At 45.8% G+C, this 18,145-nt stretch overlaps 1 protein-coding gene across 3 annotated transcripts in view; it reads left to right on the top strand.

Annotated features, from left to right (window-relative positions):
- Positions 1-18,145, top strand: part of LOC125013605 (cadherin-4-like) — a 212,891-nt gene that overhangs the window by 190,030 nt on the left and 4,716 nt on the right. For all 3 annotated transcript variants that reach the window (XM_047594420.1, XM_047594411.1, XM_047594429.1), the window contains 7 exons: positions 1,732-1,917; positions 4,901-5,157; positions 10,003-10,145; positions 13,980-14,219; positions 15,032-15,268; positions 16,597-16,736; positions 16,836-17,000. In XM_047594420.1, coding sequence (XP_047450376.1) covers positions 1,732-1,917; positions 4,901-5,157; positions 10,003-10,145; positions 13,980-14,219; positions 15,032-15,268; positions 16,597-16,736; positions 16,836-17,000 — 1,368 coding nt within the window. The remainder of the gene's footprint in view (positions 1-1,731; positions 1,918-4,900; positions 5,158-10,002; positions 10,146-13,979; positions 14,220-15,031; positions 15,269-16,596; positions 16,737-16,835; positions 17,001-18,145) is intronic.

Below are 18,145 nucleotides of genomic sequence, written 5' to 3'. Positions count from 1 at the left end.
TGTTTTTGGATTAAAGGGGTGAAAGTAGAGCAGTAAATGCGGTTCGGTTTAGGTTTGGAGGGTTTTGTCAAGAAAGACTGCCTTCTGAAAAATGAAAACCAGCCGAATTGTGAGGTCGAATGATTGTGATAGCTGAGAGGGTTGAGTTTACTCATAGATATTGCCTGAATACTGCTTAGCATAGACATGCTGTTGTCTCCTTGTTCACATCATCTGTATTCTCAGATTACTTTTGGCATCTTAAGGACTTAATACTATTGCGTCTACAGAGCTCTTCATGACTTCTGAACACAATTGAAATCTAAAATCAGGTGGCAAAGGTTCAGTGGTTGTAAATGACTTATTTAAGCAATCTCTCGGACTTCCTCTAAGCCTTTGTAAAAATTGCAGTTTGCATTACAGCAGAATTTCGAGTGTCAGAAATTCAAAATGAGCCGTGCCATGCGAGCTTGTTTGTGTGAAGAAAAACAAGACTTCCACTGCTCCCTCTCTCTAGAAACAGATAATAAGCCAAGAAATGTCAAACTGCTGTATTGATAGACCAAACCATGGTGGACCCTTCAATGTCGTCCATCAGATCTGGTTAACACTTGCCCTCAGTCGTTACTGAGTGCTGAGATAGAAGATGCTTAAGGGCCTTTCGGAGCCTATGAGCCATCTCTGAAGTTTTATTTTATTAAGTTGGCATTGGGGAGTCCCTGCAGTAAACCGCAGTAATAAACCACACAGGCACGTACACACACTCAGTCTGACACTAACATACGGCAGCATGCCTAGTTATCCAACGCGGGCAGTTCATCAGGACCACCCGGACTTCTCTGTTGTCTTAAGAATGTCATTGAGTCTCAGAACAGCTCTCCTGACGCAGCTCCCTAATCTGGCCGCGACTGACGGCTGTTTGCCGGGTGATGCGAGGGTTGCCAGACAGGGTATTACGGTCCGTTGGAGTGTTTGGTCTGGGGCTTTGCTCTTTGATATCCTACGCTCACATAAGCGGCTCAGTGGTTCCTCCACGCCTATTACCCATGGTGACACGGTGACTGCATGGCGCGTCATGCCTGTTGCCTCCAGATGAGGTGAAGACACGGCAACATGCCCTGACCTCATGTGATTGGTTAAGGGTTGATGGTTTGTTTGTTGTGGGTGGAGCTGCGGTCAGCTTGTGTTTTGCAGGGTTGCGGTTGCCATAGTTTGTTGCTCTTTGTGGGTTTTATCCCCTGAGCCTTCACGGCTTTGATCAATCCCCACCATAACAGGCATGTGACAGACAGCGTCTAACTGCTCATCAGGCTTATCGGGATAAAGCACATGTGTTTGTACTGCACGGGGACAACTACAAACTACTTATATACCCTCAAACAGCTGTTTTAATGCTCCCCACTGCCGGGTCCTTTACGTTCATCCATTCTTGCTTCCTTTGTCATTCTGGTTTTCAAAGGAATAAAATATTATGGCGTATCAAGGATGGGTACCAGGAGCGCAGAGAACGCTGAAACTGGAACAACACCCCTGTGTGCATGTGCTCGCTAGTCTGCAACTGAGTTTACTGTTTGCTTACTACTCAGCGGAGGTAAAAGTGAGCTCATTAAAATTACCTCAAAACCTGAAAAGAGGATTGTCTCTAAAGAGAAAATGGGGAGAGATAGGAACAGAAGCCTGCAGGCGCAGTAAAAATACCAGATATTTTGTAGCGGTGTATCACATGGTAACATGTTACTCCACTTTCTGCAGTTTTCCGGCGAGGTCCCAGAGAACCGAGTGGACGTTTCGGTGGCTAACCTGACGGTCATAGACGCCGACCAGCCGCACTCGCCTAACTGGAACGCCATCTACAGGATCATTAGCGGAGACCCATCCGGACACTTCACCATCCGCACCGACCCCGTCACCAACGATGGCATGGTCACCGTGGTGAAGGTAAGATGCCCGCCCGCCACAACGTGCTCCGCTTCTGGCCTTTCGGAGGTCACCACAGAAGAAACAGTGTCATCTCTTTTTTTTTCTTTTCTTTTTTTTTTTTTTTTTGGGTTGAATGTCAGGTCCCTCTGGATTTAGGCGCAAGCAGTAATAATAGACCACAGAGTTAAATGGGGACAGGCTGGGGTCTTTGCCTTTCATATGTCCCCTTATGTCCAAATGAGGGATTGGAAGCTGCCGCGCCCTACAGAAACGACTCGTACACACTCAGGCAACGACTTAAACACAGGGCTAGACCACTACACCACTGTAGCAAATTAGGTATTGATTTCTCAATTACAAAGGCAAGATTTTTTATACACTCATGGTGTTCTGGCTGCTGCGGTAAATGACAGCAACAACAAAGCAATGTCTTGTAGCAACCCATTACGTTAGTGTGCAACCACTCTGACGGTGATTATACGTAAGGGTTTCGATACATTTCGGCTTATGAAAAGAAAGCTCCATATACAATATTCATATTGTGTGTGTGTGTGTGTATCGTGTTGAATAGCCCTTAGGGATTGCTTTTGTGTCTTCATCCCTGGGTTGCATGGGTTTTGTCGGAATAACTTGTTTATTTGTGTGACCTTCAGGACCCTGGGGTGTTCTCATCCCATTTCTGACTCCTGCGACTCACATCTCGCATCTTGCAATAATGTCCCTTTAATTCCCACAGCACCCTGAGCAATGAGCACTGGCATTTTGCTTCTCTTCATTATCTCTAGATGACTGATTTTTATAATCCTTTCCTCTCAATCCCTGATGTAAAATTCAGTAGGCAGCCGGGTAGCCATAAGCTTGCATGAAGACCCATGGGAGGTTATCAGGAAATCATAAAAATAACAGACAGGATGCCCCCTGGGAAGAAACAAGCAATAGACTGTCTCAACAAGTAAACAGAGGCGCTTCGGCTCTGGAACAAAAAGGAGCAGGAACATTCGCATCAGACATCTTTAGCGTTAGGTAAAGTTAAGAAGCCATAAGACGGGGGCTACCTCGTTGTTCCTATTTTTACCAAGGCACCAGGGGCCGATGGGGCGCAGACACACAGAATTGCACTGACGCCGGGGTTTGCGTCAGACGCCCACAAGGGGCTCTTCTGTAAACAAGGGGTGAGGTCTTAACCATAACATGTCACACTCTTACACTGCTCTCCGGGGAGTTCATGAGACGCGTTCGCAGTTTGCCGCATGGTAATAGACCCGGTAGACAAACAAGCCCACGTAGAAACACTCAAATAGAGCCGCTTGGTGCGAACGAGTCATTAAGATATGTAAATTGCAGCTTGTGATGAACAGGGAAGATGACAGGGGGAAGCGGAGAGGAGCGAGGCGGAGACAGATTTCCGAGGATTGAGACACAGAGCGCGCGGAGAGCGCAGATCACACAGGCCCGGGGTAGGGCAGAGGTGAGAAGACGAGGGGCTGGGAAGTTGGAGTCCAGCAGAACAAATTAGGTAAAAGGGAAAGGGAGGAATGAGTGAAGCAATACAGAGGAGATGTAAGATGTGATGGCTCATGGGCAAAAGATGGAAGCTGTGTTATTGACCTCTCACCCCTCTGGCTTCCCTCAGGGTGTGTGTGTGTGTCTGAATGTGTATGTGAGTTTTAGTTAGCCTACAGCTATACTCTAGACCTCCCTGTGCTCTGAATACCGCTGGCTGTAGATCAAAGCGCCTTGAGCGTGGTTAGCCTGTAAATGGGTTCCCAGTGCGCCACGGGGTCACACACGAATGCGCTCCCGCGTGCTTACATTTACTTGTACCAACTTGCATGTGCACACCCAAGCCCCAACCATCACACACGCAAACATGTCCTCTTGGGTGCCCTTGTCAACCAATCTCCCTGATTAACAATTCCTTTTTTTTTTCTTTTTTTTTTAAACATCAGAGCTCAGACTGTCCACTGATAACAGTGAAGCAATGCGACGTACAAATGCGCTCAGAGTCAATAGCGTCACCATCAAACGCCAGAGACACAAGCTCTGCAGCAGTAATCATCATCCGCCTGTTTAGAAATGTGCCAGCCGTACCTACGAGCAGCACATTTGTTCTCTTTTGATTTCCTTGCTTGCTGTTGTCATTTGAACTTGATCGCGCCGTCTTCATTAGGAGAGCGGGGAACTGTCACTCTGGTTTAAACTTGCAAACTTTAAGCTGGCAAAACACCCCGTAGAGTACGCGCACACACACACACACACACACACACACACACACACCGTGTATAGCCCCAGCCCTGCTCTGTGTGTGTGTTCATTCATCAGGGGAACACTTGACACGACATCTGTTCATTTATCATGTCCTTTATCATCAACAAGGTTCAACGCGTGTTCCCCAGGCACAGTTGAAAAGACAAATGTTGACGGGGGTTTTTACGCTATAATCAGAATCATGTTTAGAGCGCACGCACTATGCTTGAATAAGTTCCCTCGTAAAAATGAATATAATAATTATAATAGTGATAGCAGTGAAGCGGCAACACTTTCTACTGGAACTTCAAAAAAATCTTACAACTAAGCGTAAGTGCAGTAACTGGGACCGCAGTGGAAGGTGGGCAGACATGTATTAGACGTTGTTGCAGAATAGAAAGTGTAAATTCACGATTAACAAAATTGCGGACAGCTGTAAATGCCAGATACCACAGCACATTCAGCTGCTTCCAGGTGCCAGTAAACGGAAAGCAACATGACCTCGAGTCCGCCGCTGAAACCTGGAAAGGTGACAGGACGGCACAGACAGAAAACAAGGCAAAACTCGAGCACATAATTCATGCATAAAGAAGAAAGGTAACAGCCAGGTGAATGAGCGGGGCGAGGACAACACGCTCACGACGCAGAGAGATAAGAGGGGGAGTGAAGGATGACCTAAGGCTACCAAGTTTAAACTCTGTAATTTCACTTTAACGCCGTCTCTCGCTCATTAAGTCTTTCTTTCTCCCTTCAGCCGGTGGACTTTGAGATGAACCGTGCCTTCATGCTGACGGTGGTGGTCTCCAACCAGGCCCACCTTGCCAACGGCATCCAGTCCTCGCTGCAGTCCACGGCCGGGGTCACCATATCCGTCCAGGACGTCAACGAGGCTCCCTACTTCCCCACAAACCCGAAGCACATCCGCTTTGAAGAGGGCGTCCCTGCAGGCACCAGCCTGACGACCTTCTCAGCCTCAGACCCTGACAGACTTCAGATGCAGCAGACAATCAGGTGCTGACATTTTAATAGCAGCTTAATTATTGTCTTCTCGTGCAAAACTCATTCATATCTGATTGGATAAGTTCTCTTACATATGCTAAGTGCCTAAACATGGGCAGTCATTTCCTAAACATGCCTTGAAGTCTCGCTGTAGCTGTGTGGTAAATAAGACACATCTCTGTATGCAGCAGATTGGGGGGGGGGGGCTAAAAGGCTTCTTGGGCAGATGCCATGTCAGTAGTTAGGGGTCAAAGTTCATCAAGGGGACTATATTTTGGCGCTGCCCAGTCTCTCAAAGTCTTACCGTGTGAAGTTTATGAGCCAGCAGAGAACTCTGAGTAAGGAGGGTAGGAAGGTTAATGGGGAGCAATCGCTTCTGGGCTAATCACAAATGTGTGCGTTCTGTGTGCTGCTGGGCCACATACATGCAGGTGCACACGCTCACACGGAGAGAGGGCGAGAGAACGGAGAGGAGATGGAGCGAGCTCGAACAGCTGGCTCAAGCCTAGACGCATGACGCAGCATTATGTCCACCTGCAGTGTTCTTTCTCTCTTGGGTTTTAAATGTAAACCAACCTTTAAATGACCAGGAGGCTGGTCCGCAGCAGTGACTGCACCGTGGCCTTTCCAACTCAGAGGTAATCTTTTATGGATGCTTTATATCGATGCACAGAGGAGGCTTTAGGTTAAAATCACGTGTTTCCACGCGGGTCTGGATGTCGAACGAACGTAGAGATTATACAGAGTGGACTGGCGTTATTTCAGTCTGACACGGAAGGCAATTGACTTGATAATACGGCTGTTCAGTGTCACATTAATACAACCTCCTTCTAACCACCTCACACTCTAATAGCCCCCCTCCATCCCAATTTCTCAGAGGAAAAGATCTAAACAAATTTCCCAGCTAATATCACAGCAAATGAGAGTAAATTGGGTGTACGTTATAATCTAGGAAGACGACAAAGTCACCAGCTGAGATCTCTCTCTTCTTTCCCTGTGCCTTTTTTTTTCTTTTTCTCTCACACCTACTCTAATTCTCCTTTGAGTTGACTTCAAAATCATTGTTTTCTTTCCCACATGCTATTCCAGGACCAATCCAACACTGGCTAACTGTACATCTTGAAATTAAGTTACCCTTTCGCAAGCATGCTGCGGTCTGGAACAGTCTCCTTAATACGAACGCATGTTGAATCTCCCTCCTCGGCTCTCACAGCACCGGCACTGGCAAACACGGCGCCTCATTCATTTGGGCCCATCTGGATAGGATTACTATCAGTCCCGACGCTTTACACCGTTTCCATAAAAGGGGTATCTGCCCTAGACTGTCACGCTAGGACACCAGTCATCATCATTATTTTCAAGACAGTGAAATCCAGGAGCTCAGTTTTTGCAGTCGGCTAAAACGCGGCGCAGTGCATTACCTTTTCTCCATTTTTAATATTTTATCTCACAGGACTGATCTCAGTGCTCATAGTCTCGAATGCTATGAATCAAACGGCGCACAAAGACGTGTCTTTGCATGGGGGACACTGAGATATAACGCCACGGTTTGTGCCGCGCGTAATTTATGGCGCACGTCTTTGCATATGACAAAAAGCCACATGTCTTTATAAATGGATGGTTGGTGTATACGGGGGGAGAAAAAAAAACAGACAAGGAGAAGATTTAGAGGGAGACTTAAAAGTCAGAAGGAAGGTGAACAGAGACCTAAGGGATTACGGAGGGTGGGTTGGGGGGGGGAGGAGCTGAGGAGAGTTAGCCGACACCGGGTCAAGGTTTCGAACTTGACAGGTGCTTATCAAAGACGGGACAGACTGACAGTGTCCTGTAGGGGCTGGGAAGGAGGCGGCGTGTATAGGAGCGGGGTTGGGGGATGAGGCATCGTGCATCACCTGTCAGACACCCAACCAGTGAGGTCGAGACATGGGACTGGAGACACTCGCATAAATGATTACCCAAACCGCCTTGCCTAAGCTCGAGACATGCATTTTTCATCCTCAGGGTCGGGGGTTTGAAAAATAAATGTCATACCTCTCCCAGCTGCTTGCTAAGATCACTAACCTGCCAGGCCTAATCATACATCCAGCTGTACTCACACACCTACCGAGTCCCGCATCGAGGGGAGCTTGGGAGCGCATCTGAAATAAGGCTCTGGGAGGAATAGTAAAACTTTCAGCACAAGATGGAAACCAAATTTTGTATTACAAATTTGCACCAAAGAAAAGAACCGTTACCGATTCCAAGAAGACAAAAGTCTTGGCGCAGTACTTCCGCAAACTGCAATTGGGACTGCCGCGTTCCCGAAGCAATATTGTACACCGCTGGGACTTAAACATAAATTAAAACACTGCGGATGCTTTCGCAGGCTTCACGCTCACTTCCAGCGCCCCGTCATTTATTTAGCGCTATCACAGTGACAAACGCCTGTTGTGGAGTTTTGTTACGAAACAGCACTAATGATGCAGCGGATGGAATATTCACTGGGAATGAGCTCAACTGAAGACTGTTCATACAGCTCTTCATTTGCTTCGCATATGCTTTATTGCATCTGCAGAGACGGGCCGGCTAACAGACTTAGTTAAAGTGTGCGTCGGTTTGTGAACAAACCTTCGTGTTGTGTCTTTCGCCATCAGAAGGTGCACATCCGCTTGTGTTATCATGCAGTGGGCCCCCGGAAAGAATAGGCTCCAATGCAGTTTTATGGTCACTAAAGAAGTTAATGTCTCCCATGCTCCACTTCCTCCGCTGCTTTTTTAATATGTTTCCTTATATTAAAGATTAATTTATTGGAAATTCTAAAGCAACATATTTAACACGGTTTGGTTTTATTTTATATATAATATATCCCTCTTTAATATTTTTGCTCCCTCGACGAAAACAGCAGCGGCTGGCAGACTTTTCTTGGTGTTAATTTCTTTTCTTTTTTTTTATTTTTTTTTATTCTCTTTTCTGCTCGTACTTGGACGAGCAAACGGACGCCATTGTTGTGTCTCTAACCCTCTCTCGGTGGGTGTCTTCGAGGCTAACTAATTAACTGCCGTGTCAACATATCAGTTTGATTATCTTAATCTGCGCACACAAACGGAGGTGTAAAAACAGCAGAGTGTCGTTTTAAGGGGAGTAAACAGCAGCGGCCTCTTGGATTAGAGCCATCGCTGTGAGGTTTGCAGGTAATTAGCAGAAACTCCTTGGTCTTCGGTCATCGTTGTTGGACATATAAGAAAACAACAGGTGGCGGTAGGCGGAGTCGTCGTGCGTTTTCTCTGCCTGTTTGAGCTTCACGTTGACGTGACATTGACACTTGGCAGTAAAATCCCAAACAGCTTCTTTAATAATTTCAAACTCATGTTTTTCTGTTTGTTTTTTCTTTTTTTTCAAAGAAGGTTATCTTAAGTGTTTAAACTCATTGAGGATGCTCTCTGCTGGCACGATAAAGCCTGTAGAAATGCAGTTGGACACAGATTAGCGCTAGATATCAGTTCAGCCCTAATGAAGACATTAGAATCAGATCAAACAGCCATGCTGCTACTTCCGAATGTCACATCTCCTTCTCCCTCGCTCCCCTCCCTCCCGTGATCATTTCCCTCACCCTTTTATCCCGGCCTCCCACTGTGATGGACTCACTACTCCTGGTGGTGATTTCACAGTCCGCCAGTTAGCGGCTGTGGGCTTGGCCAGCTTGCGCGAAACTGTCTAGAGTGTGTGGGAATGTCATCTCTGTGATCCCCTTCCCTGTACTGCGCTACGCCTTGGATCATACCCACTGCCTGCTGGGAAAATCCCACCTCCGTCGCTGCCGGAGAGAGATTATGCTCTCTGTCCACCCCCCCTTCCTCCTCTTTACTTCCACCCTTCCCTCCAGGCTTTCATTCTCCTCCGTGTAAGTACAAATGTACATGCGCTATTTAATCGAACACACATAAACAAGCAGGGCTGCACGCTAACAGTGAGTGAACCGCAATTCAGTAAACATAAAAGCCAGGTCAGTGTTAAATCCATTTCAATTTAGTCGGATTTAAAAGCTGGAAGTGTATGTCACATAACAACGCGGCCTTTTTGCCCAACCTGACATTCGGTGGATGGAACTGAATCGACACAGTGCGCTTTACTGTATAAGGCCCATGGTGCCACATGTCCGCGGATGATCAGGTGAAAGTGAGAGAGGTGGCGCCTGATGAACCCTGCATCACAGAGCAAATGAGATTAGGATGAGGAGATACGGACAGGGATAAGAAAATGAATGAAAACAAAAGCACAAGGCAAGATGAGGCGTGGCGGCTTGCGTCGGGAAGGATCAGATAGGACTGGAAGCGCGGAAAGAGCCGGAAGCAGCAAAAGCCCGAGAAACAAGAACAGTTAGATTGTATTGAGATTGGGATTCAATGCTGGAGATGTTCCTTCTTCTTCTGTCTTTTTTTCTCAAGGGAGTGTCGCCATCTGCTACCGCATCCTTCTGCATCGCCGTACGCACACACACCACAAAAATCACGCATGTATAGAAGCCATTCAGTTTATCCTTCGCCATCTTAAGCAGACACTTCCTGGAGAATGTGCACGCAACACGCATACACACACGGGCAGCTGCAGCAGCGCTTAACTAGGGAAGTAATTGACTTCAGTACCTGGTACGCAAGAGTGAAAAATGAGGTGAAATTGACTGTAGGCTGCAGGCTTCGGAGAATAAGTCAATGAAGAATTAAACTGTGTGAAGGTCAGGCTGTTGTGATTTCGCGGCTGTGTGTGTGTACGCGGGGGCAATCTAAGCGCGCACAGGCGCAAGAGAATATTTATAATTGCTTGTAAACAAGGAAACGCCAACGCTAACTCCTCCATCGATCTGTCCTTGTGTGTCTTTAGGTATTCAAAGCTGAACGACCCCGCCGACTGGCTCTCAATCAACAGAACAAACGGTCAGATAGTAACCACGGCGATGCTCGACCGGGAGTCCAGCTACGTAAAAAACAACATATATGAAGCGACGTTTCTGGCAACGGACAACGGTAAGAGCCTCCTTTAGTCTGTTTCAGGGAAACATGTTTTTATGTCCTTCCACTTCCACTGGCTTTATCTGTCTCGCACAGTTTATTACTGCAGCAGAAGCTGTTGATATCAAAAGACCCTTTAGCTGACAGATCTCTGGGACCATGAACATTTTTAATTATAAAGACACTATCACCCTACCTTCTCCACAACCTGTCATTTTCACACTCATGATAATTTATGTCAGAGTGTTATGATCTTGAGCAGGGAGAAGGTGAGGACCAAAATTTCTCTTCATCAAATATTTACACGGCAATTGAAGTGTATGATCAGAGAACTGGCAATTTCCACGGTATAACATACACCTGAACACAAATTAAGCGTCCCGTGACAGTGCCTCGCATCTCGCTGTGTTTCTAATTTATTGTTGTCTGGAGCTGCGAGTGCACCCAAATTCTCCAGCGCAATCTTTATTTTAGCATACAGATATATCAGCTTAATAAAAATGAAGTCGTCTCTGTGGATTTAGAGGGATCTGAGTGCACGCGGCATTCAAGTGCAGTGCAGCTGGTTTAGAGCTAGAGAAAATCCTGGATTCACACAACTGGTCACACTGTTGATCCTCTCCCTTCCCCGCTCCTCTCCCGCCTTCTGTCTAAGCCGCGCCTTCTCCTTCCCTCCCTCACAATTTCCGTCGCATACATTATTTGTTCTGCCTCGAAACTTAAAACTCGAGCTTAACCAAGCACAAACTCCATCACGGCAAAACAAATAAGTTCCCCTCTTCCTCGAGTAGAAGTAAGTTGTTTTCCTCAAGTATAAAGTGAACGCTCATTCCCCACCCAAATCGCCTTATCAGCAGCGCGCAGTGCACTCGCGTGTTTACCTTAAGTTGAGCTGGCTTTGAAACACTGCTGTATTTATAGGTCTTAACATGTGTGAATGCACTCATTTATGTGAGCTTCGAGTCTCTGTGCTTTTATTTGCGATGACTGACAACGTCAGACTCTGGGATGAGTGGCCTTCTGTGTGGATAGAAAGGATGAGGCGTCGGGATTAGGGGTTGACGTGCTCCCGTTGTTTGGGCTTCCCACTCTTTCCAATGTCCCTGTTGTCGCTCGGCCTCCGTAATAATTTCGGCACGTTACCTTTTTCCTTCCTCCCTGACACGGTGCGAGCACACTTCAATCAGGCGCGTCTCTTCTCGGTTTGGCTGATAGCTGGACTGTGGCACTAAAGCACTAAAGGAGAGAAGCCGTCTTTGAGTGTGTGTGTGTCTGTCTGACTTCGATTGGGTGTTGCTGGAGTGCCAGCCGTCACAACACGAGAGGGATTACGGTAAGAAGCACTGTGAGACGCGTTAGTATCGTAGGACGGGACGCGGAGAGGTGGTGACAGCGCGGTGAGAGGCGCGTTTCATACGTCAAACCCCCGCCCCTCGACAACATCTGACTGCCTCAGACCCCTTTCGACACGTTTTCCTTTGAGAGCGCCTATGGCATTGTTTCTGCGTGTGTGTTCTTCAAAGAGCATATGGTAGGCTCGCTACAAGTCTTTTCGCCCCGGCCTTGCATCTCTCATCCACCATCAAAAAAAAAAAAACAGGAGTTAATACAAATCCTTTTGAGGAATTTACACAAACATAATTATTTATTTAGCTGGTTAAAACCCCCATAATTCTCCTATCAGCTGTGGCAAGCTGCTTCCACATGTCGCCCATACATGCCTGGGATTAACCAGACAAGCAGAATGGAGAAGGCTTGTGTGTGTGTGTCTGTGCGCGTGTGCGGAGCCATGTGTTTATGACCCACAAGAGTTTACGGTTTTCGTGCACGTCTGTTGTTATTACTGCACGTTAAGTGTTATCTGCGTGCTTATAGCGTGTGCATAAAGCCACTAAAGATAAAACAGTTGGATAATGTTTAATTAGTGACAATCAATTAAAATGGTCCTCTAAAAGGCTCGGAAATGTATTTAAAGCTTTCATGTAATGAGGTTATCATTTAACGTGACGATCGCGAAGATGATGTCAGCCTTGGCTGGTTGTCTGAGAACCTGTAGTTACCGTTGGTGGTAAATGCAGAATTCTTGTTGTCATTTTAATAATAATAATTTCTTTATTTTGAGATGGACAGTGCACATTGGGCGACATTTTGACCATGCACCCGTTAGCTGTTAACAGGTGGAATTTTCATCTAAAATTGCCCCCGTTAACAGCTAATTTTCATCAGCATGTTATTTACTTTTCTTCAAATATTCCAGTTGTTGTCCAATAGTCAGATAAGGTGGTAGTAAGTCGTTTCCACACCTCCCTAGACGCTGAAACTGAATGACTTGCGTGGCATGGCGGCTCGGTGTGTCTATTCAATGTCTTGAGTTCCGTGGAGCTATCTAGAGCATTAATCATAGCATTACCAGTCAGATAGAGCTCGGTTTGTTAACAGACTTCAGGCTCCTGTCTCGAGCTGCGCTTTACTCTTCTTGTGGCAAATGTCTTGCTCTGTTGCCACATTTAATTGGCAGATCCGTGAGCTTTGCATAAATCTTTGTAAATTACATTGCCCTTATCTCATCCCAGAGATGGGCCCTGGGGTCGCTTGATTCCACGCAATGGCTCAGTCAGCGGGGCGTGACAGGGAAATGGCTCGTAATTGGAGGCGGCTAAGGGTCGTCACCCCCTGACACACACTCAATAAACAGCTCTGAGCTTCATACCCCCCCCCCCCCCCCCCCTTTTTTTTAACCTTTTCTGTGCCACATTTTCATAATGCACGTATCAGTATCTAATATATCTATTCTTTATTCGCTATTACGGCGTTCAGTAAATACAAAGAGTTCTGGATCTTCTGGTGTCTGCAGATGAGGTGTGTGTGTGTGTGTGTGTGTGTGTGTGTGTGTGTGTGTGTGTGTGTGTGTGTGTGTGCACCAATGAATGTTAATGGAGTCGAAGGTTCACTGTATTGTAGCTGAAAGCAGCACCTGCCCTGGTACAGTTGATCTTGATCTCTTTGGCAAAACAAGTTGTCATCCATGTATGTCTGTCTTTAATTAATAATAAAAAATGTTATATAGACTGTCTTTGTATACACGAGCACATTCCACAACTGCCTTCACCTTCCTTCACTTAAAGGTAATAATGGGAGAAATAACTAAGATCTTTCTGACGGTTGTTAAAGCAGAGAAAATCATTTTCAAGAGTACTTGATTATCCGTGAAGAAGCATTCGTGCAATGGAGATTTTCTCTTTGCGCAAAAGCACATACAGAGTGTGCATTTCCAAGTATTAACACAAGTGGTTGTGTGCATAACGGTGGAGGAATGTGTGCAATGTGAGTGCCCCATTCAGCTTTTAGAAAGGCATTGTTAAGGTGATAAGCAGGGGTTTATGTCCAAACTCGTAGATGACTTGCGTAGTATTGTGTAAATACGCTCAGACAAGGACTTGTTTGATTGTGTTACAGTCATCATTATTGTTAGGTAAGCCCTCTCCAGGCGATTGAATGCGCTGCGCCAGCGTCTGTATCGACTGTGATGGGTTTGATTTGGCTGTAAGGCTATAAGAAGAGCTGGAAAGCACAACTGTCAAAAGTATTCCTGTCAAGGGAAGACGTTCTCCTCCAGCTTCACAGAATCCCTACCTCTAACATCATCATTGTTTACAAATGAACGATGCTCCTTTCACCTCTTCTCTTTCCATTCCTGGTGCCCCTTTCATTATTTCCCTGTCCTCTTCTGTCGGCCTTCAACTCGTCTCTCTCTTCCCCCTCAGTCGTCCCTTCCACCGCGCACATCTTCTCTTGTCATCCCTTCCTCCCGTCACGATATTATTTTCTTTTCCCTCTCCTTGCTCCCAGGCTTCCCTGCTGCCAGCGGCACAGGCACTCTGCAGATCTATCTGATAGATATTAATGACAACCCTCCGGCGCTCATACCCAAGGAGTCTCAGATCTGCGAGAGGATGAACAGGAACGTCAACGGTGTCAACATCACAGCCGCCGACGCCGACACGGACCCCAACGCTGGACCTTTTGTCTTCGAGCTGCCCAACTACCCCACCAGCATCCGACGCAACTGGACCATTTCTCGGCTCAGCGGTGAGGAGCCGTCAGCGTAGACATGGAGTGAAAACATTTCTATGCGTCAGAAAAAAGATGTGAAGCACTAGCCCAGACCATTGTACACGTACATTGCAGAGCTCCTTACACGTTCCTTGGCTGCGTACACTTTCCTATAAATGGTCCCTTATTTAACTGAACCGCTGAAAGTAAGCCTTTATTTAAAGCATGCTTGTGTTAGAGGCGGGCACGGCGAATGTAATATGGGTCATTCATCATGTTTTAGTGTGGAGCCTCATTTTGATCCTCCCCTGTTTGCCCTTTTAAAGTTAATGCATTAAGCTGTTAATACAAACCATTCCCGTAACCGCATAAAACCAAAAGCCCCCTGGTGTTCCGGTGGACGGAAATGATCTTTTCTTGTGAAACATTTGCGAGCGTACGCAAGAACAACCAAAGGGGATTAAAGGATGACAAAGCACAAACATACACCCACCATGAAATGACTAATCTAGAAGAACAACGTGTGGAAATAGCAAGGTTATATTGTTGAATTTATTATCTTGAAATGGTAGAAATGTACGTTACCGTTAAAACGAGTGCACATCGTTTGCACTTTTTTAAGGACTACAGTTTTTTTTTTTCAAGAATACCTTTGAAGGTGTAGCAGGTTTGTGCAGTGTAGTGCTATTCAGAGGTAGTTCTGTTTTTTTTTTTTTTCAAGTGAATGAATATTGACTATTTTGCAAATTAGGGGTCACTCAGGCTTCAAGTGGACAATTATTTGGAATAAGAAAGGTGATTATTAGTGCCACCTACTAACTTTTCTCTTTTATCCTCTGTGTTCACAGGTGATTATGCCCGTCTGGGTCTGCGGTACCAGATATATTTAGAGCCGGGGGTGTACGAGGTGCCTGTGATCGTGTCGGACTCCGGGAACCCGCCGTTGTCCAACAGGTCGGTCATCAAGGTGAAGGTGTGCCCCTGCGACGAAAACGGAGACTGCACCACTCTCGGGGCAGTGGCAGCCGCCGGCCTGGGAACGGGAGCCATCATCTCCATCCTCATGTGCATCATCATACTGCTCAGTGAGTTTTAGCTGCTGATGAGAGATTTGTGCTGCTCTTAACATATCTCACACACACACACAGGCACATTTGCAGTGTGCAAAACTTAAAGTTGTTTGCAACTGGCTTAGATTTGCCTTCCAATAAAGTAAAGTTCAGGGCACAGTCATGAAACATTTATCAGACTGTGGTACAACAACATGGACAATAGTTTGTATAATGGATGAATGCCTCGACTGCTGGAAATCCTCTCTGGCATTTCTGGACGAGGAGGTGTTTGTCTTCTTTTCCTGGTAGGGTAAATATCTGCTGCTATCTCTCTCGCCAGTGATTTGTGTTGCTGTCTTACTTTGTTGCTTTGGTTCATGCATATTGACAAAGCCTGCACATAAACTCATTTGCAGGAATAGGATTATTTTCCAACTTTTCTTAAATAGTATTTTTCCGTTTTTTACAGAATTGCTACCTAACGTTCATATTGTTATCCACATTCATAACAGATATGTGACAGTGTGAGAGGTTTAATCAGGTTTTAATCAGCCGTATCCCTGCGCATACATACGTCTTTAAGATGTTGTGCTTCTGATGCGATAAAATTTAAAGAATTAAATTTGAAACTGAAGCGTAGTTAAAAATTATCTGCAGTTTTTCCTTGTCGCGGATCAAAAAACAATGTGCATTTCCAAAGGTTTATCCATGCATATAGATTTTTGAAGCCAATAATAAAGCTAAAAATAGCATCACAGCAAATACAGAACTAATCCATATCTGCAGGTATACAGAGATGTACTGTATCTGCAGGGGGTTTCGTTTCATGCTGCTTTTCCTTCAACTGCGTGCCTTACTTTTCAGAAGACAAAATTATACTTTGATGATTTCACAACTCTACATTTGACTTTAGATGCTAGAGGTCTCGGATTGAGATTTTCCTAATATATGCTCTCGAATTCTAACATTGTTTTGCAAATACTTCTACAAAAAAAACAACAAGGCAAGGTAAGATGAAATTTAAAGTATAAAAATCTAATTAGTGATGTTAATTAATTAATTAATTAATTAAACAATGCAAAAAATAGAAAGGGGCATCAAGTTTTCCAGACTAAGCAACTAAACATCATGATTCCTGATGGCAAAGGCTATGGTTTGTTTTTGTTAAAGTGACTATAATTAGAAACCAGGATCAAACTCTGACTCTTTATGGGCCCATTCATCCGCCACACCTCCTCCCTAAGAGGTCTGCGCACTAAGCTCATTGGTGGCTCACCCAGTTTATTGTGCGAGTCCCTCGAGAAAAATGTGTCCTTCGCATTAAAAGGAGCGTTCGTTGATTCGTGTGCGCATCGTTTCAGGCATGGTGCTGCTGTTCGTGGTGTGGATCAAGCGCAGAGAAAAGGAGAGGCAGACGAAGCAGCTGCTCATTGACCCCGAGGATGACGTCAGGGACAACATCCTCAAGTACGACGAGGAGGGAGGAGGAGAGGAGGACCAAGTGAGATCCTCATTCACGCGCATTACACATGTGCACGGTTCGTGTTATTTTTTTGACTTCGGCCCTTCTTACATCTCCGTGCCGCTGTGGCTTTTTCAGGACTACGACCTGAGCCAGCTGCAGCAGCCCGACTCCTTGGAGCACATCATCAGCAAACCGCCCGGCGTCCGCAGGGTGGATGAACGTCCCATCATCCCAGAGTCCCAGTACCCCATCAGACCCGTCGTGCCCCACCCTGGAGACATTGGGGACTTCATCCACGAGGTGACACTTACAGACGCGCATGCACATGCACACATTAGATTGTTTCTCCCGTAGCGAGCAGGCCTCTCACTTTCTGCTTTCCCTCGACCTGACATTTAACTTGTTGAGTCATCCTGGATGCTTTTCAGTGCGTGAACTCCAGTGTGGTGATGGGAACGAGGAGTTTTCTTTAACTTTACAGCCACTGTCACTTTGCCAGGTTTATACTCGCGCACAAACCGTCGTCACACACGCGGCAGCTCCACCGCTGGCACACTGATGCGAGAAAATGCTGATTGACAGACTCGTGACAACACGTTCACACTTGAGAGGTGTTGGCAGCTGTTCAGCTTTGATCCATCCAGCCTCGCTCCAGCAGTCTGATTAAAAAAAAAAAAAAAATGCAAACATACCATGTTTCCGCCACACACTGTACACCCGGCGGTTGCGGCTTTTAAGGTCTCCTCCCACAGCATCTCCTCGCTGAAGTGGAAGTCCGCTCCCTTCACCTCCCTGACCTTCAGGATAATGGCCCTAATTTGTCTTTCTTAGAACCGAGCGCGGGGTTGAGCCTTGGCCAAAAACATTAACATCCCTGTGGCAACATATTGGTGAAAAGTGTTTCACTGCGCGCACAAACGAAACGCCTCTCATTTATGCTTTTACGTCCGTGATACACACTAATTTGTGCGGCCACGGTGACTGCTGGCCGCTTTTGATCAGGATAAATTTGCACATCCTAATGGACATGGTGTATTTGAGTCCTCAGAGCGTCGCTAGTCGAAGTTTATGAGGTTTAATCAGCCGTATCCAAATCTCCTCAAAAAAAAAAATACATACATCTTTAAGATTTTGTACTTTTGATGCAACAAAATCGCATTTTAGAGAATCACCTTTGAAAGTAGTTTTAAAAAAAATTATCTGCAGTTTTTCTTTGTCACGGATCTAAAAATGATGCATTTCCAAAGGTTTATCCATGCATATAGATTTGAAGCCAATAATAATGCTATATATAGCATCACAGCAAATCCAGAACTAATCCACATCCGTAGGTATATAGAGATGTACCATATCTGCAGGGGGTTCCATTTCATGCAGCTTTTCCCTCTACTGCATGCCTTACTTTTACAACTCTACATCTAACTGTAGATACTAGACGTCTTGGA

The sequence above is a fragment of the Mugil cephalus genome, chromosome 1, assembly GCF_022458985.1.
Source record: "Mugil cephalus isolate CIBA_MC_2020 chromosome 1, CIBA_Mcephalus_1.1, whole genome shotgun sequence".
Taxonomy (NCBI): domain Eukaryota; kingdom Metazoa; phylum Chordata; class Actinopteri; order Mugiliformes; family Mugilidae; genus Mugil; species Mugil cephalus.
This window is presented reverse-complemented; position numbering and strand designations above follow the sequence as displayed.